Here is a 22,576-nt window from a genome sequence, read left to right on the forward strand (position 1 = left end):
GCGAATGAGATGAGAGATGAGACCGGTGAGAGGAAATGAGAGTGAGGTGCAGAAAGCGTGCGGGGAAAGAGGGTGTTATATGAGGTCTGGTACAGAGAGTGCGTCGTCGGCTGGGAGGGGATGTAAGACAAGTAGGAGGCATGCAAAGAAGGAAAGAAAGAATATTTCGTAAACGACGGATGATTCGTAGAGTGTGCGTCTGCTCGGGCTCCACCGACAGAACAAATAAGGGAAGTGTTTCGTACAGCGCAGAGAAAGGCGATGCGCGTCTGGCCAGAGGAGTCGTGCAACGGTCGTGTGCTCCAGGGCAAGTGAAGGACGGGTGGGTACGAAGAAAAGGAGGAGGCGAAAGAAGACAAGGAGACGATCGACGCTCTGTGCGGCGCGGAGAGGAAAGAAGTGGAAAGAAGAGGCGAGAGAGGGAGGTGGTGTGAGGCGGAAGTCGGGTCGATGTCTGGGACTCTGGGGCTCTGGGGCCCAGGTGCCTGACGCTGATCTGGGGTTGCGCGCAGTTGGCTGGCGGCGGTTGTGTCCGCCTGTGCCCGCAGAGGAGGAGAAGGAGGAGGCGTTGTCCGTGGAGCGCTTCAGCCGGTCTAGACTCTCTCGTTTGATAGGAAGTGCCGTAACAGAAGCAATAAACAGACGACGAGCGACGAGCGAGTTGCAAAGAAGACCAAACAGAGAAACAAACAGACAAACGAACAAACGAATGGCGGACGGAATCGGTCGCGACTCGACAGGCTGTCGTCTTTCTCTGTATATTCTTCTCCACAAAATCCAAACAGCCGGGTAAGTTGAGCAGAAACGAAGAGGAGAGGAGGCGGCGAAAGAGGGGGTGTCGAGTAAAGTATTCTGTCAGTCTAACGTACATAGCATTCCCGCTGCTGCAGGTGCCAGGGTGCTCTGCCAGGGTAGGCCAGGGTGTGCCGTGCCAGGAGGAGAAGACGAGCGGTATTACGTCGTACCGGGGTCTGGAGAAAGAGACAGGGCTACAGCGAGGATGTGCGAGGCGGAGACAGCGGGTCGTTTGTTCACAGGAAAAAAAGGCTAAGCTATTTAAAGATCGGTGACGGGATGCGTGCTGCGAATGACCGTCGCAAGATGCGTTCCGACTTCCAAGTTGAAGGAATGTGGAGGCGACACAGAGACTGTCTCATATGGACACGAGATGTCTAGGTCTGTCTACATGTACGATGTACTCCGTAGGTGTATTGAGAAGAGGAGGTACAGAGTACATGCTTGCATGCCCAGGATGCTGGGTGGAGTTTGCGATCGAAAAGGTGTGCCACCGGCAGACAAACGAGGAAAGAGGAGACGAGGAACAGACGAGGAGGAGGTAGGCAGACAGGAGCAAAAGAGAGGAGCAGTGCCCAACCTGGGTGAGGCTGCGGCTACAACACCAGAAACAGACAATGGCTGGGAGACACGATGCAACCTGGGTCTGGGGAAGGAGAAAGAAGGCGGTTGGCATGGAAGAAACAAGAGAAGGGCGAGACACCAAGTCGGCCGTGGCTGTCTGCAATATGCTCGCACGGCGCGCGGTGTGGAGTTGTAACACGCAGAGAGAGACATTGGCAAGCCACTGGCACATTGCATAGTACATAGACATGGACCTGGACATGGACATGGCGACAGTGTATTGGCCTTGGCCGGCAGGCAAAGGGAACGAAACTCAAAGTCTGGTTCTGGTTCTGGACTGGGACGGGTGAGATCAATCCGCTCGTCCTCTCCTCTCCAGTCACACCAAAGTTGGAAATACGAAGTATAGATAATACAAAAATTAAAGTAGTTGCACGGAACGGTACCCAAAAATGCTCCATCACAACAGACAACAAGCCAACATGCTACCGGTTCCTCACCCCGTCTTTTCTGCCTCTTTTCTGCCTCTTTTCTGCATGTTTAGATGCTGAGCTGGGGTGCCCTTGTCCGCCCCCAGAGTTGGCTTTACTTGAAAGTGCAACCTAACAAGACTGCCAATACCAATAACGATGCATTTGGCGATCCCTGCCAGCCACAATATTGCTTTGCTTGCAGGAGGCAGCAACAAAAACAATGAAAATAAAACAAAAACAAACATATTGCAGTCTATTGTTGGCGATCATTCGGCTGTTTGCCACGTTTCGGTCCTACCCTCGCTGCGTTTTTGCCTTTCCCCTTTTATTTGAGGTTTTAACAAAGTATCGACGCTGTTCTTTTCCGTTTCGTGTGCCCTTTGCCCCTTCTTCAGCGGCAGTATTCCGTACCAAATACGACTTACATTGCGAGTCATCCTTTTCTTCACGGGGAAAAACGGACTCGTCTGCCATTGGTAGTGTCGGTGCCGGTGTCGCCGATCTGGAGGTCGCAATTGGAAATTGGCAAGTCCACATCAGACAGCGCGGCAGAGCGGCATGGGGCGGTATTTTGCGACGCACCGTCGGGAGTCGCAGTCTGACTGGTCATCTTTTCCATGACCAGAAATTTGGTTCAGCACACCAGCCGGGTTCAGGATCAGGATCAGGTTCAGGATCAGGTTTGGGGTCGAGATGCTACCGACCCCTTTTTGTTGTTTGTGTTTGTATTTGCCCCTTGGCGGGAGAGCCATTTTGACGCAGAGAGGAAGTGATGGACACTCCGCATGGGCGAGTTTCCAGCTTGGCCGTTTCTACGACTTACTTTGCTACCATTTGTCTTACTTTGGCAGAGACGCGCGAGAGAGCGGAACCTGTCTAGAGGCCGTGATAGTGAGTACAAAGTACTCCTTGCAAGGTGCCCGCAAAGGAACGAAAAAGAAAGCAGAAGCAAGACACGCAAGACAACGGTGAACAATGTCGTACTTCACGAGACAATAATACCTGGGACCAGGGGGTCCTTCCCTGCCGCCTCTCCCTCTCACCCCCTCTTTTGTTCCTTTTTCATTGGTTTTGCTTTTTCTCTTCTCATCATTTCCCTATTCTGCCCTCTCTCCATCACTCGTTTGACTGTTTTGGTCTCGTCCCGGTCACTTGGGTAAAAGAGAGATCTGACAGATGGAAAGGCCGCCAAGGGGTACTACTCCGTACTCCGGAGTCCGAAAAAGAATGAGGAGTTGTGAACAGAAACCTAAAAAGACGACGCGCGTGTTTGCTTCCTCATTGGCTGTCGACTGTCTTTATTTGCCCATTTTTGCAGGGCGCGTGACCGCCAAACGACCACCCAAAAGGAGCAAGGAGGGGACGCTACTGTCCGGGCGGTGCGTTTGCGTTTGCAAGGCGGCCAAGGCCAAATTGCGACGACAAATTGGGACGAATAAGATACCTGGGGATATGTTGGGCAAGCTGCATCTTGGCTGCTCAATAGTTCCCCAGGCTGCAACGGGCGACTTGGCCACTCCGAGCGGCAGCAGTTGTGGATTGTCGTTACTCTCGACTCTTGTTATGCATGGCGTGCTTCGTAGTTCAGAAGAGAGTTGACGTTGACTCGTCCTTCACCGTTCGCTCGGTTGTCGTCCGATTCACTTACACCTAACAAGCTTACAAAACGTGTCCGTTCGCTGCGCTACAGTGCAAGGCCCGTCGCTAGTCGCGGGCGCTCCCTCGCTCCCTTGTGGGCTATTGTGATTGACATAGTGCCGCAAGAAATAACTGTAAAAAAGCATAGACTGAAAAGAGGGGACACAGACATAATGTAGGAGCGAAAAAGAAAAGCAATTTACCGACTGACAGCGACCCACTGTTTAACAACAACTGGCTGTTCTTGGTCAAGCTGTTCTCGGCATTGTCGCTACGGAGAATTGGGGCACCAATACAACTTACATTCGTAAGGGGGAACGAAAGCGTGATGGTATTCGATCTGCAGCAGAAAGACATCCCTGAGGTAGTCGCCGAATGCACTGTCCACGATTCTCCGTACATAATACGACGCGTATTACGGACTGTCACAAATACAACAAACACCACAAATACTCTGTAAGATACCCGTCTCCGAGAACACACTCGGGCACTCACCTTGACATCGCCGACTGAAAAGCCAGTCGCCCTCTTTTGGCGCCTGTCTGAGCACGTCAACTGCGACGAGAAGCACGGCGTGCAGGGCCCATGACTCGTGCAAGATGACCCCATCGGACGGGCGTCTGCAGTGCATTTCGTACACGTTGTACGGGGTATGTGCAGCACTGCCCGTCTTGGCTCAAGGTGCGTTTGTGCGCCGAATTGCACCTTTCTTGTACGGAGACTGACCAGGCTCGCTCCCAACGCCTTGGGACTGCTGCGCAAGGAGATGGACCGTCAACCGCTGTCCACGAGCCAGTGGAAATCAGTCGGCATATGTTTTGCCGGGTTGGGTTGTCGCTGCGTCGTGCTACGCCAACATTCTCCTTTATTTCAAACATGACACCGAATATGTCAGTGTGACCTGTCATTCTTTCTTCGCCTCGCCTCGCCCCTGGATCCGTATCCTTTATCCAAACTCTTATGATCCTGGCGTTTCAACGGTGGTCGTTGTGCTTTATGCCAATACGACGTAATAATAGGTACGCCGTATTTTTCGTGTGGATCAGCCTTGGCCTCTTGCAATAATATCACGTCGCTTAAGCTTACAACGTCCCATCTGCTTCGGGATCCATGTCTTGGCTTGGGATGCAATCGTTTGCTACGATGTACTACGTATGTGTATTTCCTCCTCTTCTTTCGGATGTTTCTTTCCTTTGAATGCCGTTGCTAGAATCATCACCAGTCGACCCCAGGTCCCACTAAAGTGACAATGTTCTACCCCAATACAGCCTAGCAAGCACGTAAGCACTGTACGCACTGTAAGCTGCTTCTAACAGGGCGCCAAGTCATCCATAAAACAACGTCGTAGGGCCTTTCCCCGCTGTAAGTACACCGCAATGATCTGACTGGGACTCTCTTGCACCAACATACACTGCTTTGTGCATCGTAGATATTACTCTTTCCTGACACATCGCAAGCATCATTTTTTGAGAGATATGTCCAACAGAGGCGACAAACATGCCGAACTGGACATGCTCAGCAGCCTCCAACTCGTTTCCCCCAAATCACGTACCCCGTAGGCCCAGGATAAATGTGAACGGCCCCGAACAGTTTAGTCAGTGGGCGTCAGCAAGAAGTGGCCGTCACGTGCAAAATGCCTCGGCTCAACAGCCCGCCCGTGAAGCTCCTCCCATCCGAAAGGCGCGAGAAGGCGAGCTGGTGGGAGGGTTTGTCTGCAACAGCTACTCGAACCGTTGACTGGCGAAGCACAGTTTTGGAGCAGGTCGCATTAGTAACAAACGCGGAGCGACGTACACTCCGTGCCTTTGGGAACACAATTGCGTCAGTTGGACTCTAGCACATCGCCTCCAACACACCACACAGACACACACACACACACACACACACACGCGAACACAATGGCGCGTCGCAAAACATTCCAAGAGGCCATGGAGCTCGTGCCCCTCCCGGCCGCCTCGCCCAACCCCAACTCGACCTCCGGCGCCTCCTCCCTCACCAACCCGGACGGCAGCAGCAACGTCACCCGCTACATGAGCCGCCGCCCCGCCTGGCTGCCGGGCGCCGACCTGCGCGCCGAAATCGACGATCTCGGCCGTGGACGGCCCGGGTTCCCCGTGCACGAGGCCACATTTGGCGGACACGTCTATGCGCAATCCGTGCTGGCCGTGTGCCAGACGCTGGAGCAAGACACCGCCGCGGCGCAGGCCGCGGGCCGCCGTTTCGACGTGTCGGCGCTGGGCCTGCACACGATCCACGGCTACTTTACGGCCGCAGGCAAGCCGGACCGGCCGTTTGTCTACGAGGTGGCCGTGCTGACGCGGGGGCGGTCGTTTGTGACGGCGCGCGTCGAGGCGCGGCAGCCGCTGGCGCCGAGCAACCAGGCGCCGGCGAAGGCGCAGGCGCAGGCACAGACGGGTCGCGCGGTGCCCGAGGACGACACGGATTTCCGGGGGGACGCGGCGGGCGACGGGCCGCTGGGGGTTGTGTGCTTCACGGCGATTGTGTCGTTTGTGACGCCGCGGCCGCACAGCTTCGGCGCGGACTGCCAGGAGGCGCCGGTGCAGCAGCGCTTTGCGGCGGTCCTGGGCGAGCGGGCGCCGGCGGCCTGGGCGCCGTCGCCGCCCGTCGACATTGACGTGCTGCTCGAGGTGCTGGGCCGCCGCGACGTCGTCGGCACGTTCCCCATGGTGGACATGAAAAAGGTGGACATGACGCGGTACAACGACGGGCGGCCGCTCGCGGACCGCCGCGAGCTGATTCTGTACCGGCTGCTGGCGCCGCTGCCGCGCGCGACGGCGGCCGAGTGCAACGCGCACGTGCTCGTGCACGCCTACGCGGCCGACCGCAACGGCCTGCTGATGACGGCCAACAACCTCGAGTTCCCGCTCAACGACAAGGTCGCGTCCCTCAGCAACACCTTTGTCGTGCACACCAACGTGGCCGCCGCGGCCATGACGTACCACCCGCCGGCCGCGTCCGACAACGACCTGGCGGCCGGCTGGTGGATCCAGGAGGTGTGTTTCCCGCGGGCCGGCGCGGGGCGGGCCATTATTCTCAACAAGATCTGGAGCCCCGAGGGCGTGCACGTGGCCACAGAGTACCAGGACGGGCTGTGCATCGCGCAGGAGAAGATGCCCTTTGACTGGAAGCTATAGGCGAATAGACGAACACGAACGGCGCACCTTTTTTGTTTGGAAAGAACAGGACACAATACAGCATAGACCGAACCCAGCAGACTGGTACGCTGGGCATGGCATGGACCGCGACACGCTGTTGGATGTTACCACGCACAGTGGGAACACGTACATTAGGATAACAGCAATGCAATTCTAGTGAAAATGTAGTATAGCAAACATACCCAAAACAGAATGCAGCAGCGCCGACGTTGGCTGGCGTTGTATGACAACCGACATGAACAAAAAGAACATACAAAAATAAAACAGATCCCAGCCCACCAGCCAGGGACACGCACGGCCAGCTCGTTTATAATGTACGCCAAAGTAGAAAGAACCAACCGAAGACTACCGAAACCATGGCAGAAAGAGACAGAGAGACAGAGAGAGAGAGAGACAACGAGACAACAAGACAGAGAGATGACAAAAAGACACAAAGTCGCGGTCGCGACCGTTTGGTGGCACCGTCCGACGCCACGCTACTCCGCCTGCTCCAGCTTGCCCGGCGCGGCCAAGGCAATCTCCGGACACCAGGCGGCAATGTCGCCCAGGTACTTGGCGGCCGCCTTGTGCACCTTGTGGTAGCCCAGCGGCGTCTTGGAGTGGTCGATGTGCCAGGTGTGCTGGCACGCAAACGTGATGCCCTTGTTGAAGTCGGGCAGGTGCGCGCCGCTCTCTTCCATGCGGCGCGAGAACCAGACGTCCTCGCCGCCCAGGGTCCAGGTGCCGGCGGCCGTCTCGTTCTCCCAGTTGTTGGCCGGGTTGCGCAGAATGTCCATGATGCGGTCGCGGTTGCGCAGCGAGAGGCCGCCGTTGAAGAACTTTTGCTTGGTGTGCAGCGGCGCCCCGATAAAGTCCCACTCCAAGAAGTCGTCGACGGTCTCGTAGGCGTTGGCGCAGAGCATGGCGTCGGCCTGGAACACGAGCACATGCTTGGCGGGCGCGAGCTGCTCCCAGAGCCAGGGTCGCGACAGATAGAGGTTGACGCCGCGGCGCGTCGTCAGGTCGAACGTGTCCGGGATGATGCGCACGTCGATGGCGCCCGACGCCACGGTCTGGTGCCAGATGGCGGGCTGGCGCGTGCCGTTGGTGCCGGCCAAGATGGCGCTGGTCTCGTTGGAGGTGTACAAGACAATGGGCCACGCGGGGCCGAGGACGGCGTGGAAGTGCAGGATCAGCGGCACGAGGCGGGGCGAGTACTGTGTGTCGGAGATGAGGGCGACCTTCTCTTTGATCTGGAAGGCGCCGGCCGACGCGACGGCGTTGGTCTCCGGCTTGGCGCCGAGGAAGGAGGGCTGGCAGGTCAGTGTCAGTACGCGCAGAGGACGAGCGAGGCACGAGTCACGAGGAACAGAGAAGACGCACAGTTGGGACCATGTCCCGCGGGGTCAGGCGGACAATGTAGATGACGGCCAGCAGGGCGAGGGCGATGCCGACAAACCGCCGGGACACGCCGTAGTCTATGAGGATGGACATTGTGGCGGGAGCAGAAGACGAAAGGAAATAACAAAGGGGGGGAGGCGAGTAGGACCAGTCGGTTCGTCGTGGCCGTCGGTCGTCTGTGTTTGGGGCGCACGGCGACGGTCACGAGGTCACGGCGGTCGTTGGGCGCGGCGCCTCCCGTTGCACACGGCTGCCAATACGCGATGGAGGCTGGCCGTGGGTGGAGGGGGGACGGGCGGCTGTCGGGGGTTGGGGTTGCGAGCGTTGGAGGCGAACGAATGAGACAGTGGCGGTGACAAACGAGGGACAAAAGTGAGGTGTCGTCAATAGCAAAGGACAGGTCCCCAGGTGAACTTGGGATTCAAGAACAGAGAAAAGGCGATGCGCGATGCGCGTGAGCCTGTCTGACGAGCATTAAAGCAAATGGGATATGGGAGAGAATGAAGGAAATTGTCGCGCCTCCTAGGAAAGGGATGGAACGGGGGGCAGTGAAGAGAGCCAGGGTTGTGTTGTTGAAAAAGGACTTGCGAGGCTTGTGAGAATTGGCAGCATGGCCAAATTGGCCTGGTCTGGAAGGGTGCAATGGCTGGGCGGACTAAGAACGACAGTACGCCATAACGAACTAACGAACTAACGAACTAAAGAACGAACGAACTAACAAACTGGCCTGTCAGCGCGACCTTGTCGAGTAATTGAAAAGTACGAATTACGACATAAAAGTACTTGGAAACAACTGTGAAATGTATTAAATACGAAGACTGCCCAAGAGTGCATCGTCCCAGCCCTGGAACGTTGCGCTTTCTGTCTCCATTACGGCGCATTCTGCATCCCCTACGCATGCAGGCAATTCGCGCTAGTGGATTGTCCCACAGCCTTACCGTCAGCTATGTTCAATAATTGTGGTTGGATGCCCATTTGGGCCAGGCCAAAGCCAAATTCAAGGAGTGGCGGCGCCGGGACGCAGCAGGCGGCAGGCCGCGCCGTGGTCACATTGTCAACGTGTGCGCCCGCCTGGTGTGGGAGGCGCCTCAATACGAGCACGAGCACAGAGGCATCTCGCTCAACAGACGAATAACGTGTGTGCTCGCCGACTGTCGAGATGCCACTGTAGACAAGGAAATTGTGCTCTTTCTGAAACTCGGAAACGGTCTGACAGGGGGCAGGACGCGTGCGAAATCAACTCGTGAGGTTTAAGATTAGCGATGGCCGGGCAGCGACCGAGATCATGGAAACCGTCGTCGCCATTCTCGCCGTCTTATGTCTCTTAGCTCAGCTGACGGCCTCCGCTCTCGTAAGCACGCCAGGACCCGTCCAGGAGCCGTCGTCGACGGATTCGGCATCGTTGGTTTTGATGCCGCCGTCCGACGCACTGCAGCTGCAATCGACTGTCGTGCAAAGTATGTCAGTCTGGCAGATGCCATTCATTGCAACCAGGTAGGCGGTAAACGCAAACGGTCTGCTAATCAATTAAACACAGACAAGAGTTCTAGACGCCACGAGACGGTGACGCCCTGCACGCCCTGCACGCCCCTGTTTGCTGCCCATGTTGTCTCTTTTAGCCTGTAGCTGCAACCCTCTGACGAGTGCCAAGGCCATTTTGGCCGCCGCTAATTCGTACCGAATGGCCAGATGCCCGAATGCCCCTCGCACTTGCGGCCGGTCTCCAATGCCAAGCCTAAGTGCCGGCAGGATCAGTAACTGTGGTTCTCCCTGCACAGTTAGCGCCGAGCCTCAAGTAAATCGTACGGTCAATTACCTCTGCAAACGGACGCGATCGCCGGCTCTAGCGCATTGCAATTATGAGCACAGCGTACTTGGCTTCAACCATTTCTTGTTTCGCGACGCGAATAAGTCAGCATGCTGTTTCAGTGACTCCCCGCGTGTCTCAAAACCGTCAGACAAGATCGGCAACCCGACACCCTGAATCGAGAAAAAAGGAAGCAAGAAAACAAGAGATCTCTTCCACAGCGGAGGGACCATACGTTGCAGGGAACGCTCACAAAAATGCACTTTGCCTTCTGCCGCTGAGATGGGTGTAGTAGAAAATTGCGATATACGCTGACAGCCCCCCTTGACTCATTTCACGACAAAACACAGTGCCATGGCCAGCACAATCCCGGTCGTCCTCGGGGTCTACACGCGAATCGTCCCCCGCGACACTTCCACCGCGCTGCCGCCGAGGAAGACGCCCTCGATGCGGCCGTCCGTCGCGGCCTGCACCTCCACCAGAATGTCGCTGCGCCGGCCCATCTCCACGCCCTGCGTCACGTTGTACCGCAGCAGCCGCTTGTCCTTGGCGCCCGCTGTGAGCGTCAGCGTCAGGTAGCTCGCCAGCGTGCACGCCGCGCTGCCCGTCGCCGCGTCCTCCTCGGCCCACCCAATCATGCGCGTCCGGATGTTCGTCACGCCCTCCTCGGACGCGTCCGTCACCACGTAGTAGTACCGGCTCACGGGCCCGCCCGCCTCGGGGCCCCAGGGCCCCTTGTCCAGCAGGTCCGGCAGCCGGGCAAAGTCGAGCCCCGGGCTGCTCGCACTGACGACGCCCAGCTGCGCGAGCGACGCCAGCCGCACGAGCACAAACGTCATGCCGCGCACAATCGACACGACGGGCGCGTCGAGCTCGGCCGCCGCAATGGCCGGGTCGCCGTGGCCAATGGCGCCCGCGTCGCGGACGGCGTCGATGCCGGGCGTCGTGCGGAGGTGGCCGGCGTGGACGTGGACGTCGTGGGGCACGGCGGCGCGGACCACCAGCGGGTCGGCGGGGCCGGCGGGGCCGACGCGCTCGATGGGGATGCGGCCGGCCTTGACGAGGAGGGTGGCCGCCGCGTCTGCGGTGGCCGTCTTGCTCAGGACGTGGCTCGCGGTGCCAATCGTCGGATGCCCCGCAAACGGCAGCTCCTGGTCGATTGTGAAAATGTCGACGGGGTAGTCGCGGCCGCCGTCGCCCGTCGCCTCGTGCAGAAACACCGTCTCGGAAAAGTTGAACTCGCGCGCCACCGTCTGCTTGGTCTCCTGCGCCACCGTCACGCCGTTGGGCACATGCACGACCGCGAGCGGGTTGCCCGCGAAGCGCTTGGTCGTGAAGACGTCCAGCGTCACAAACGAGAGCTCGAGCGGCGTGGACATTGCGGCGGGACGAGACGGAAGATGTTGTGAGAATGGAGAATACGAAACTGAAAATGACGGGCGTGACAGCCAGAATGGGCAGACGGCATTTATTTATGCAATCCGTGAGTCACCTTTGCATCTTGCCATGGTGCCATCGTTGTGGATGTGCTCTACTGCGGGTCCTGCCCGATTTGGCAAACCAACGGCCATGATGACTAATCTTTAATGTAGTCAGATGGAGATGCATGGCTCGTCATAGGGCGTAGACAATCAACAAAATAACAAACAGAACAAAAAAGTAAACAGTTGGAGTGTATGGTGATGTAAGTTGAGGTGAGGACCGGTGTAGGGGTGTGCGTGATAGTGTTGTTGGCACCGGAGGGCCCGGTGTACCGCCCCCCCCCGCTCCCCGCCCGATCGCTCCTCTGGAATTAGTTTTCCTGTTCTTTTTCTTTTCTTTCCTTTTTTTCCTTCATTTCTTTCAGTTGTTTTGTTTGTGCCTTCTTTTTCAGTCCCTGTGGCTGTGTATATGTTTGGAGTGGCTGGCACCACGTGACGAAAATCGACTTACACGAGAAGTCAATACAACAAACATCGTCATGCTCTGTTCTCTAAAAGAGGCCAGTTTCCTTGCGTAAGGTCTCCAGCATTCCGTACTACGGCTATATAACATACTTGGAAACACATGCAGAGCACGGGTGTATTCAGCACAGGTGTATTTCTTTAAGAGGAAGCAAGAGCTGGGTAGGCTCCATGCCCGTGTGAAGACAGTTGTTGTTTACAAAGGACCAAGAAGTCCCCTATTGAAGCCAAGACGGAAAGAGCGCCGTGCTGATTTTGTGTTGTTTACCTTTCCTTTACAAAATCCGGAAACAGGACCTCTTTGTTTCCCTGGCATAGCGCCACGGTCACTTGTGTTTCGAAACCGATACTTCGGTAACGGATATGCCATTTCTTATTTATGGCGCCTTGCTCTCATTTTCATCATCGTAGATAGAAAGAACGAATGGCAGGTGACATATTGTGCCAGCAACTCAGGAGCTCTCGTCCTCAAAGACATAAGTCAGGATATGGGAGCTGCACTGCTCTTTCCCGTATTCGTCCTTCTATGCCCGCTCAAAATTCTGTCTGGGTAGGAACGAACAAAACAAATAAACATACAACTGACGTCGAGGCAGAAACGAAGATGCAAAAGAGAAAGTCATATATCTACTCGCCCCACGTCATCCGTTTCTTGTCTTAGACTCTCCTTCTTTTTCTTCCAGACCCAAGCTTCACAGCAGTACAGCACACAAACAATACAACTCAAACCACAGTTAAGTGTCCCCAATCCACACTTCCCACACTCTCTTCAGATTCGCTTGCGTCTGCAAGAGATCTACAATGGCTACCGCTGCAGATACAATGGCTACCGCTGCAGATTAGGTCCCTGCAGTCGGTACCGCTTGGCAGGCGGTTGCCGCGACGGCACAGGCGAAATATCAGCGTAGTGAGCGGAAAGTCCGCACCATTATCGTTGGTCCTGAACCTGGGGACCCAAAGGCAAGCCCCATGCTCTCCCAGCAAGCGCAGGCGTCCCTTCTCGCCGACATGCAGGTTATGAGAGCGGAGTTGGGCGCTCTCAAAACCAGGGTAAACGACCTTTCCGACAAACTTAACGGGCCTATGGCCGAGAGTGCGCGCCCTGCAGCCAGCAGCGTGAGCCCTCCTGGTCATACCGGTCCCGTCGCCGACAACAACCCCGACGAGAACGACGGCAAGGACGCCTTGATTGACCAGCTCAAAGCTGAAGTCAATAGCCTCCAAGTCGAAAACGCCAAACTTCTCGCGGAGAAGGTCGCTTTAGTCGGCGAGAAGGAACGCGAAAAAAATCGGGCCGACGATATGGCGAAGGTTGCTGAGGCGCATCATGCGTATATCGTCAGGATGGGCCACGAGCTGGTCTAGACGAACAGGCAAGCTCGGATCGGCTGCAGATGTTCTGCTAACGGCGTCGCAGGTTTTGCGAAAGGGCCATTCTAGTACAGGCTTCAGAATTACTAGGGTCGGGTGGAGGGGTGGCTCTTGGGACCCAGCAAACGCTCATACCTCAACGTGGTTGCTGGGTCGAGTAGCCTTTCGAGGTGAAACCAACATGAGCATACACCATTTCGACCCGTCACTTTGAGTGATTAGACGACAAGCAAGCAGCTGTTGCCCGAGCATCGGTTGATTCTCACGGCGGCCGTTCTGTGCCATGGCTGTTGATACGGGCGGAATGAATGCTTGGGCCTGGGCAAATCATGTATGTTCATCGAGGGGTTAGTGACGGGCTTGTAGCACGACTGGCTGGGCAGTTACGTGGAGCTTGATTCGGTATGTTGTAACAGCATTCGGGAAGAACTGGGCTTTACCATTTTGTCGACGGAGTACAACATACTGGGCGTTCAGTGAGGTCGCGTGACCTTCAAGGGGCATTAGTACTGAGGGACAGCATGCAAAGCACTATGTTGTACATTCGTCATCAAAATGTCACGGCATAACAAATTGATTTCTACTGGCAAGTGAAGAGAGAGGCTTGTCCATGGATTAAAAATAAAGAAAAAGCAACGCCACATGATGAACTCGCGTACCCCACCTGGTTGTCAGCGATTCATTTAATATTGAAATATAAACTAACGCCGTAGGCTCCCTGGAGTGCCATTGCGGCCGTCAGGAACGAAACAGTGGCCCACGTCCTTTTATCATGTACAGGAACACCGCCGCCGCCGCCGAACTGGCCCTGCAACCCCCGACGACCTGTACCACCAGCTGCAAGCTGGTCTCACAGCCGGACCACTCCTCTGCTGACTTATTCAGAGCAACAGACTTCCGGAATACAGGTTGGCGAGAGAGCTTGAGCAATCACCAACACCGACTTAACACATCCCGGGACCCCCTGGTCGTCCTTACTACGCAAGCTGCCTTTTTGGGAGAAGGGACCTGATGTCTTTAATATGTGTGTCATTCGCTGTGTTGGTGCGTGCAAGTAATGGATACTATTACTGAGATGTACAGGGCAACATTCGTCATCAAGAAGTCATATGAGAGCTTAATCACTTACTTGCCAAAGCTGCAACGACCAACAGAATCGAGCGTTGCTGTAAATGTGGCAAGCATGGCAAATTTTGTATGTGGTAATTGTATTTTTCAAGCAATTTTCCGTCTAGGTTCACAACTTTCAAGGCCGATACTGATCAACTCTAAATCATCAACATCTCAACTATGCGCCAGATTCTCGCTCCTTCTGGCACTTTCTCCCTTCACTTTTTCAAGTATTCCTCCGGTTCGTCATTTTATTACGGAAATCTACTATGCCGTCAAAAACAGACACGTTTTGTGACCGGCAACGCCAAACACGAGTGGGATTGTCCGACCGAGATATCCCAACAAACGATCGCCTTTTCCACGCCCTTCACAATTGGATCATACGCAGAAATATTCTCAACCGCGTGAGCTCGGCCGACCAGGCTTCCCTGGCCCTCACGTGTCGGAATTTAAAAGGAAGCTTAACTGGCGAGGCTGATGTGCCTACACTACGCTCGACTTTAGCACGACCTGATTTTTTAGACGTGTTATCGTCCATCGCCCGCGACCTACCGGACCACTATGTGTGTGAGCAATGCGTACACCTGCATCGTACAGAGGACAACGAGGGCCATGCCCGTGATACAGCACTCGTCGATCAGGCATCTAAAAACGATGCGCTCACCGAGCCCAGTCTTGAACCACCATGCCACCGTTCGACTCCCCTTTCTCCGCTGGATGAGCCTCGTTACGACGAGAACCTCCACACTTTCACCGGGGCCTTGTCTTCGGCACGGCGCACGCCCCTTGCTGGACTCGCCCACCGCGATGTGCAGGTACTCTTGAAGCGCGTCCGTATGCTTGCAGAGGACGAGACAGAAAAGGACAGACGCGACCAAATCAGACTCGAGGAAGCTCGCAAGTTCACAGCGGAAACGGTACGGAAAGGCAACATGTCGAGAGCCACAGGAGGAGCACTTGCACGCATTTGGTACCGGATGCCCTGGAACCGCTCCACCATCGACCATCAGGTTTCGATACGTACCAAAGCATCTTTTAAGGAGCCTTCCCAAGAACAGAAAACCTTTACAGAACAGCCTACAGAACACGCCAGAGCATCACCAGACGAACAGATTAAACCATTCCTGACCACAAAGGCCCGTGACGCGCTGAAGACGAAGGTACGAGCCGCGCTTAAACCGTATTCAGCCCAACGACGGCTGGTCTCGGCGAACACAGGGAAAGAAGAGGAACCTACAACTATCCAGTACCGATTTGTGCCGCGGGTGATTCTCCAAAGTGGCAGCGACGACGCGGGGCATCATCCACACCAGCCACGCTTTCTATTTCTACTCAAAACGACTGTGAGCCTGAGCTACTTGGATTTCTACAACGTTCCGTTGTCCATTTGTCCTCACCAGCTCGTCACACACGATAATTGGTCTGTGTGGTACAGAGCATCGACACGAGACCTGCTGCATCTGAACCGCCTGGGACACCTTGACAGACAAACGTACGTCGTCGACGCAATCCACCCGACACACGAGGGCCTGCCGCTTCTCCAAGCACCGTTCCGCTTCGTCGGCGCAGTGAGGTGCGTCTATGCAGTGAACAAACATCCCAACGTATACGAACGCCTGCGACACGGACCACTGCCAGAGAAAAATATGGCCGATACCCTCTACTACACCCCGGCCGACCTCCATGTTTACCGGCTGCGTGAGGAGAGGAGGATGAGGCTGGCAGCGAGCCAGGCGCCTCCCCCAACCCAAACAGGAGAGGCCACCCAGCCGATCGACCGTCTGGTGGCGGAAGGCAGCTGCGCCCGCTGCCCGACGGACTTTTCGGTGCGCGCCAGCGACGCGGGCCTCGAAATCACCGTGTGGCAGGACTTTGGGCCCGAGGCGCCGGTGACGGACATGTGGTGGCAGAGCCACATCCCAGGCCCAGTGCTGCCGACCGAGGCCGCGCGCCGCGAGGCACAGCCGATGGCGCCCAACACGTGGCAGTTGGGGCCCACGGTCGAGCACGACCCCGGTTCTGTGCGTGTGATGTTCAAGACGGGCGACGCAGTGGACGGGTTGTGAGGTGAGCGGCGAACGGAGGGTACAGACGAGGCGAGTGGTGATGGTACGATTGCAAGGCAAACGGAGTTTGGTAGTTTGTGAAAACAAGCGGGCGTGCTTGACTGAACTATGGGAGCAAAAGATGTGAAGCAGAAGGGGAAGGGCGAGATAATACCGACAAAGGAAGTCAGGACGAGGAGGTTTGATGGTGGGCCGTGACATTCAAAATTGATCAGAAACTGCCCAAAAAATAAAACACAAGCAAAACCAGTAATACATCGAGTTTACCACCAGTTATGAGAAATAAATGCAGTATGATGACAATGTGTATTTCACCATTGGGAGGCAAACCAAAAAAGGCCATTGCACACCCCTGGCACCTGTGACATGCACGCACATAAATCTGTGGTAGGTTTTTTCCCAGGAGGGTTCTGCCTAGCTAGACGCCAATAGCCAAGACTGGCTGAAGAAGGCAGATAATAATAATAATAATAAATACAAACTAGTAATCCGGCCGTGCCCTCCATTGGACGTTTCCAAGGCCGTCGTCCAGGTCCATGAGGCGGTGAATCCAAAGTTGACAAGTCCGGAGGCCCTCTTCTTTCCTGTTTCTCCTCGTAGAACAATGCGGCCATCTCCGCGAGAATTTCGGCCTCTTTTCTTTAGAGGCTGTTGACTTGATCACGGAGCTGCTCAATTAAAGCGTCCTTGCAGCCGGCATGTTGCTGATTCGGGTTTTAATGTTGTTTGTTTACACATCAGATTTCGATGCGATTGACTGGTATCTTTCGAATGGTGGCCTACTTGAACTGTGACAGTCTATTTTCCAGGTACTGTTGAGCCAAGTCAAGGGACGTTTTGAGCATCGAAGCGATGCTCTGGATGAGTCCTTCCGAGGTCATCTTGTCATGTATACTGCTCCCAGTAACAGTGTCGCTCCAGTATCGCAAGCTTCCTTCTCAGTTTCTTCTGTAGCAGGGCAGTGAGTGCTGGAAGCATGCCGTGGTGGACACAAACGTCGAGCAATTGGGACAATATCGTGTAGGACAATATTGTAAGTGGCATATCCAGTGTCTTGTCCAAGTGTGAGGCATAATTGTCGTTGTACCGATACTTAATGAGTTAAGTATGTACTAAGTCTTCGTCATAGTATATATTTTTGTTAAATATATACTGCACGGGGTGGGAACGTCCAGCGGAGGACATCTTGGCAAGCCGGGACACCTTGGGATGGTGGCGCGGCCTCGAAGGCCTTAAAGACAATGTGGCTGCGACTGTTAGCTTCCGAGTCGATGGCGGTTGAGGTCGAGGGCGATGGCGTCGTCGCTGACGGCGAGGAGGAGGAGGATGACGCTCACCACTAAATCATCTTTCTTTAGTCCCTTGTCCCCCTTGTAGTCATGCCACATTCTCTTCCTTAAGCCGAAAGGAAGAGGCCCAGGAACTTTATCCCGTACTGTTTCCATATTGGGCTCTCGTAGAAATGGCAGGGAGCAATATTGTAGAGGTGGGCGGGTGCTTAATTTTTGTTCGTAATCGATGGTGTTGGTGCTGCCAGACGGGATGACGACCATGTATCTTCCTGTGTAACTGGACGATTTCGTGGTTGTGGGTTGAAAACAGTGTATGGCCAAATAGGGGCTAATTGTTGTGTGAAAACAAGCTTTGCCTCGCCCCTAGGCTTTGCCCAGGTAACCACCGAATATTTTTTGGGGGGGTCACGTGTATGGCTTTAAAAAGGGACTAGACCGCTAGACGGCAGTATCTCTAGGCTAACTGGCAAAATAACGAGCCCTCAAATACCTAGATAACAGGTCTGAAGTTCCGTGGACTTCCCACATTTAATGATACATCCCGTCATGTTGTCCTTCTCGTTAATACCAGTGTAAAGTGGGGGAGCCATAGACTCACCTTAAACTATTTATCGTATGTATTGACTTCTCGTATACTATGGGTCAACATACAAGCTACGATGTTGTACACTTGTCATCAAAATGTCATGTGAGTAAACTTTGTCATGGTCGACCTCACTGTGCACCGCTAACTATGGGTGTAGTAAGTTTTGTGACATGTATGCGTCAAGTGTGATGTATTTTGCGGACATATATATACCTTTGTCCTGCTTTCTTAACGTCCGCTGTTTAATATCGGCATTTTAAATTATCACAATATTTTCAACTGGCACAAATGGCAGTGGCAGCGTCCAGCCAGCATATCCCAGCCAACGACCGCCGTGTCATCCACGCTCTAGGCAACTGGATTATCCGCAGGAACATTTTGGACCGCGTAGACTCGGCTGAGCAGGCATCCTTGGGCCTCACATGCAGGCAGTTGAGGAGCAGCTTGGCTGGTGTGGCTGATGTGCCTACACTGCGCTCGAAACTCACAGACCGTCAGTTTTTGGACGTTTTGTCTGTTATTGCACGGGACTTGCCGGACCACTACGTGTGTGAGACATGTTTACACCTGCACCAGGTCGCAAATGAGAGCCACGCTCACGACACGGCACTCGTCGAGCAGGCATCCAAAAAACACAGGATCACTGAACCCAGACTCGAGCCGCGGTGCCGCCGCTCGTCCTCTCACTACGACGCGATCGAGAATCTCCATACATTCACTGGCGCCTTGTCATCTCCTGCGAGACGCACACCTCTTGCAGGACTCGCCCACCGCGATGTGCAGCTTATCTTAAAGCGTGTCCGCATGCTTTTAGAGGACGAGCAGGTCACGTCGGCACATCAATGCGAACCAGACGAGAACAGGCAAGGCAAAGATGCTGGCGGATTTCAGACGAAGGCGGAAGAGACGAACATCCAGACGACGGTCATATGGGCTCTGGCGCGTTTCTGGTATCACATGCCCTGGAACCGCCCCTCCGACGAGGATCGGGCCGCAAATGCCCGCGACATACTGGAGAAGCAGTTGTGCGCGGCTCTCGCGTCATATTCAGCCCAGCGGCGGATGGTCTCGTCGGACAGGAGAAGCCCACGGTGTTCTAGAAGGAATTCTAAGACAATCCAGTACAGCTTTACGCCACGGGTTATTCTCCGTGACAGCGACGGCGCGGGCCGTAATACTCGCCGAGACAATCGTCAGGCACACTTTTTACTCAAGACTACGGTCACCATCGCCCACGTGGATTTCCACTACATTCCCCTGAGTATCTGCCCGCACCAACTTTTCAACAACGACAACGTGCCAGCGTGGCATCAAGCATCGATGCGAGAGGTGACACTTCTAAACCGTCGTGGGTGCCACGACGGACAGATTTACGCTTGGGCGGAAGACGCCGTCAACCCCACACACGAGGGCCCATCTGTACTGCCATCGCCATTTCGCTTTTTGGTTGCCTCGATGTATGTGTACGGAGTGCACAACTGTCCGGAGAGATACCGACTGGCAGGTGAGCAGGACAACGGCCCCCAACCAGATACTACCGATTGGCTCTACCACACACCCGCCGATCTCCATGCCCACTAGCAGAACGAGGAGAAGAAGAAGCAGCAGCAGCAGCTACTGAATCACCGCGCGGTGGGCGGCAGCTGCGACCGTTGCCCGACGGACTTTTCTGTGCGTGCCAGTGACGCGGGTCTCGAAATCACCGTGTGGCAAGACTTTGGCCCCGAGGCGTCCGTGACGGATGTGTGGTGGCAGAGCCACGTTCCAGGCCCCGTGCTGCAGTCCATGGCGCCAAACACGTGGCAGTCAGGGCTCACAGTCGAGCACGATCCTGGATCTGTTCGTGCGCTGTTCGAGACCGGTGTCACTGTGGATAGCTTGTTACGAGAGCGGAAAAACCATGTGCACAGACGACGGTGGTGGTGGTGATCATGAGGGAGGTAGATAGAGTGAGGCACTTGCCACCAAGAAGGGGGCTGGTCCGAGCTGCAGGAACGAAGGTGAGAAGTACGAAGAAGAGATGATACACAGAGTAGGAAGAGAAGTATGGTGGATAAGAACCACGATTGAATAAAGGGACGAGAAGAGAGGAGGTAACATGTGTTGGGGACAGGAGGGAATGGCGTGTTGTCGGGAATATGCTGCTGCCTCGGCACGGCGTTTGCTGTCTTATGTGCTCGCTCCGTCCAACAAGAGATTCAAAGATAGAAAATGAGTAAGTCTAGACAGCATGGCTGTCGACACTGGTATTTTTCTTTTTTTTTTTTTTTTTTTTTTTTAAAACTATGCTTCTTCGTGACGGATCAGCTTTGCACGAGCCTGTCCCGGCCTGAAATATGTTGTTTTGCTGTGTATGAGACCAAAGCACAATGAGAACTGGACTGCTAGTCTAGCTGGCAAAAGAGAGCCCTCTAACAACGGTAGATAGCAGGTCGTAAGTACCGTAGTCCAACACTTGCAGTTTCGTCACGTGGTGACTGCGATGAGATCCACACCAGCTCCCAGCTCCAGAGGCCCACTCTACCAAGATCCCGCTAAACAACCAAGCTAAGCTTGCCACAACATCCACTGAAACTTGCGCCTCACATCCCGGAATCCGCTGCCGCCACAGACCACCACCTCATCTTGCGTCGACCACGACGCCTTTGTCACGCGCCAGGGACTGATCACAACTCACCGCCCACGCTCATGGCCTCGTTCGGCCTTCCCCCTGTCCGCGTGCTGCGGCCAGCGCTGTGGTGCGCCGGCGCCGTGGGCACAATCTACGTCGGCTGTGCAGCCTACGAGGTGCGCCACGATGCCGCCGTTGCGCGGGAAGCACGGCGGGCGCGACACATGCCGACCTCGCCCATCGGTCTGCGGGACTTGGACGGCGTGCGGGCCATGCTGGCGGCGTCGGGCGGCCGCAACCCGCTGCGCGCGTCCCATGCATCGTCGTCCGCATCCACCACATCGCCCTCGCCCTCACCGCTCGCGGCGTGGTCCAACCTGCCCGAGGCGGGCAAACTCATGGTCGGCCTCGTCTCCACCAACGTGGGCGTCTTCGGCCTCGAGCGTTTGCTGCCCGGCACGTCCGCTCTGTTCTCGCACGTCCCCGCGGCGTCCGGCACCACCGCCGCCACCGCCAACTTCACGATGCTCTCGTCCGCCTTTGGCCACGTCGGCCTCGCCCACCTCGCCCTCAACATGTACGGCGTCGTGCAGTTCCTGCCGCCCGTCGCCGCCAGCCGCACGTTTGCCAGCAGCGGCAGCCACCTGGCGGCGTTCTACCTGTCGGCCGGCGTGCTGGCGTCGTACGCGTACCACCTGGCCGCCGTCTGGCCGCGGCCGCTGGACCGCGTGATCCCCGCACGCGGTGCCAGCGGCGCCGTCATGGCCGTCGTGGGCGCGTTTGGCATGTCGTACCCGGACAAGCAGCTGGGCATCGTGCTGATCCCAGGCAGCCTGCCGGCGTCGCAGTTCTTGCTGGGCGTGGCCGCGTTTGAGACGTACGGCCTGTTTGTGGGCTTCAAGCGGCTGCCGCTGGCGCACGCAGCGCACCTGGCGGGCCTGGCGCTGGGCGTGGCCTATGTCTACTACGACGGGCGCGACCGCGTCTGGCGGCCGGTGAAGCAGTGGACGTTCCACCAGATGCAGCGGCTGTCACTGGTGTGAGGACCGAGTATAGACTGTCACTGCCGCGCTACGCACTGCTGTTGACGCGGATAGATGTGTCGACGTTGCAGGATATGTCGATTCATATGAGAGTGACAGGGACTGTACGATAAGGATACTTACAGCAAGCGCGTTGGGTCCATCCAAGCCTTTTCATGGCGCTGGCGGCATGTGAACGTCGAGTTCAAGAAGATACCCCGGATACGAGAGCAAGACAATCCGTACTGTTATGAAAGATATGAATTAAATTTTCTAAGACCCAATTTTGCACCTGCATTTTTCTTGTAAATAAGCTGCCACAATCGGCATTTTGTTTCTGTAGCCCCTGACGTCGATCCTGTCGTCGGCTGTCGTCTTTTCCCATGCGGTTCTGCCGGTTAAATGGTGGAGATAAAGAAAGCGGCTGTTCTGTGCTCTCTGAAGATTGGAAAACCGGTGTATCCATTCTCGACACACCAGTGGCTATCCAGCGTCCGCCCTGGGCCGATGATCCGGTCGATCACGCATGTACGCGATGTATGATTGAAAATGATGTTTTTGAAAGGGCCGCTGAATCGGACTGACGTCGAAAGAACAGGGACAGAAGAAAGAGAGAGATAGCCAGAGGATACACGGCTGTTCAACTGTTTGATCACCGTCTAATTTCACTTGGCAGCTTGTCAGGAACATACTGTCTCTGTCTTGACAAGATATAAGTCGTCCCCGGTGAGCATATTGT

At 55.5% G+C, this 22,576-nt stretch overlaps 11 protein-coding genes across 11 annotated transcripts; 8 read left to right on the forward strand and 3 right to left on the reverse strand.

The window, feature by feature from the left end:
• Window positions 1-1,252: 1,252 nt before the first annotated feature.
• On the forward strand, window positions 1,253-1,555 carry SPSK_03769 (uncharacterized protein; the record flags this gene model as incomplete). The annotated part of the gene is made up of 1 exon (XM_016730603.1): window positions 1,253-1,555. One exon carries the CDS (start codon window positions 1,253-1,255, stop codon window positions 1,553-1,555), a length of 303 nt encoding a protein of 100 aa, XP_016584661.1.
• Window positions 1,556-2,368: 813 nt separating this feature from the next.
• On the reverse strand, window positions 2,369-2,584 carry SPSK_03817 (uncharacterized protein; the record flags this gene model as incomplete). The annotated part of the gene is made up of 1 exon (XM_016730649.1): window positions 2,369-2,584. One exon carries the CDS (start codon window positions 2,582-2,584, stop codon window positions 2,369-2,371), a length of 216 nt encoding a protein of 71 aa, XP_016584662.1.
• A 1,485-nt stretch (window positions 2,585-4,069) lies between these two features.
• SPSK_03770 (uncharacterized protein) lies at window positions 4,070-4,370 on the forward strand (the record flags this gene model as incomplete). The annotated part of the gene is made up of 2 exons (XM_016730604.1): window positions 4,070-4,120; window positions 4,200-4,370. 2 exons carry the CDS (start codon window positions 4,070-4,072, stop codon window positions 4,368-4,370), a joined length of 222 nt encoding a protein of 73 aa, XP_016584663.1.
• Window positions 4,371-5,368: 998 nt separating this feature from the next.
• SPSK_03410 (acyl-thioesterase) lies at window positions 5,369-6,625 on the forward strand (the record flags this gene model as incomplete). The annotated part of the gene is made up of 1 exon (XM_016730248.1): window positions 5,369-6,625. The coding sequence occupies one exon, from the start codon at window positions 5,369-5,371 to the stop codon at window positions 6,623-6,625; it is 1,257 nt and encodes a 418-aa protein (XP_016584664.1).
• Window positions 6,626-7,122: 497 nt separating this feature from the next.
• Window positions 7,123-8,119, reverse strand: SPSK_03501 (uncharacterized protein; the record flags this gene model as incomplete). Its single annotated transcript, XM_016730339.1, has 2 exons — window positions 7,123-7,938; window positions 8,009-8,119. The coding sequence occupies 2 exons, from the start codon at window positions 8,117-8,119 to the stop codon at window positions 7,123-7,125; spliced, it is 927 nt and encodes a 308-aa protein (XP_016584665.1).
• Window positions 8,120-9,311: 1,192 nt separating this feature from the next.
• Window positions 9,312-9,652, forward strand: SPSK_03748 (uncharacterized protein; the record flags this gene model as incomplete). The annotated part of the gene is made up of 2 exons (XM_016730582.1): window positions 9,312-9,483; window positions 9,564-9,652. 2 exons carry the CDS (start codon window positions 9,312-9,314, stop codon window positions 9,650-9,652), a joined length of 261 nt encoding a protein of 86 aa, XP_016584666.1.
• Window positions 9,653-10,219: 567 nt separating this feature from the next.
• On the reverse strand, window positions 10,220-11,212 carry SPSK_03505 (phenazine biosynthesis protein; the record flags this gene model as incomplete). The annotated part of the gene is made up of 1 exon (XM_016730343.1): window positions 10,220-11,212. One exon carries the CDS (start codon window positions 11,210-11,212, stop codon window positions 10,220-10,222), a length of 993 nt encoding a protein of 330 aa, XP_016584667.1.
• Window positions 11,213-12,745: 1,533 nt separating this feature from the next.
• On the forward strand, window positions 12,746-13,141 carry SPSK_03724 (uncharacterized protein; the record flags this gene model as incomplete). Its single annotated transcript, XM_016730558.1, has 1 exon — window positions 12,746-13,141. The coding sequence occupies one exon, from the start codon at window positions 12,746-12,748 to the stop codon at window positions 13,139-13,141; it is 396 nt and encodes a 131-aa protein (XP_016584668.1).
• A 1,385-nt stretch (window positions 13,142-14,526) lies between these two features.
• Window positions 14,527-16,326, forward strand: SPSK_03224 (uncharacterized protein; the record flags this gene model as incomplete). The annotated part of the gene is made up of 1 exon (XM_016730065.1): window positions 14,527-16,326. One exon carries the CDS (start codon window positions 14,527-14,529, stop codon window positions 16,324-16,326), a length of 1,800 nt encoding a protein of 599 aa, XP_016584669.1.
• Window positions 16,327-18,492: 2,166 nt separating this feature from the next.
• SPSK_03267 (uncharacterized protein) lies at window positions 18,493-20,133 on the forward strand (the record flags this gene model as incomplete). The annotated part of the gene is made up of 2 exons (XM_016730107.1): window positions 18,493-19,623; window positions 19,789-20,133. 2 exons carry the CDS (start codon window positions 18,493-18,495, stop codon window positions 20,131-20,133), a joined length of 1,476 nt encoding a protein of 491 aa, XP_016584670.1.
• A 759-nt stretch (window positions 20,134-20,892) lies between these two features.
• On the forward strand, window positions 20,893-21,858 carry SPSK_03520 (rhomboid-like protein; the record flags this gene model as incomplete). Its single annotated transcript, XM_016730358.1, has 1 exon — window positions 20,893-21,858. One exon carries the CDS (start codon window positions 20,893-20,895, stop codon window positions 21,856-21,858), a length of 966 nt encoding a protein of 321 aa, XP_016584671.1.
• Between the last annotated feature and the right edge of the window lie 718 nt (window positions 21,859-22,576).

The sequence above is a fragment of the Sporothrix schenckii genome, assembly GCF_000961545.1.
Source record: "Sporothrix schenckii 1099-18 chromosome Unknown Cont47, whole genome shotgun sequence".
NCBI lineage: Eukaryota > Fungi > Ascomycota > Sordariomycetes > Ophiostomatales > Ophiostomataceae > Sporothrix > Sporothrix schenckii.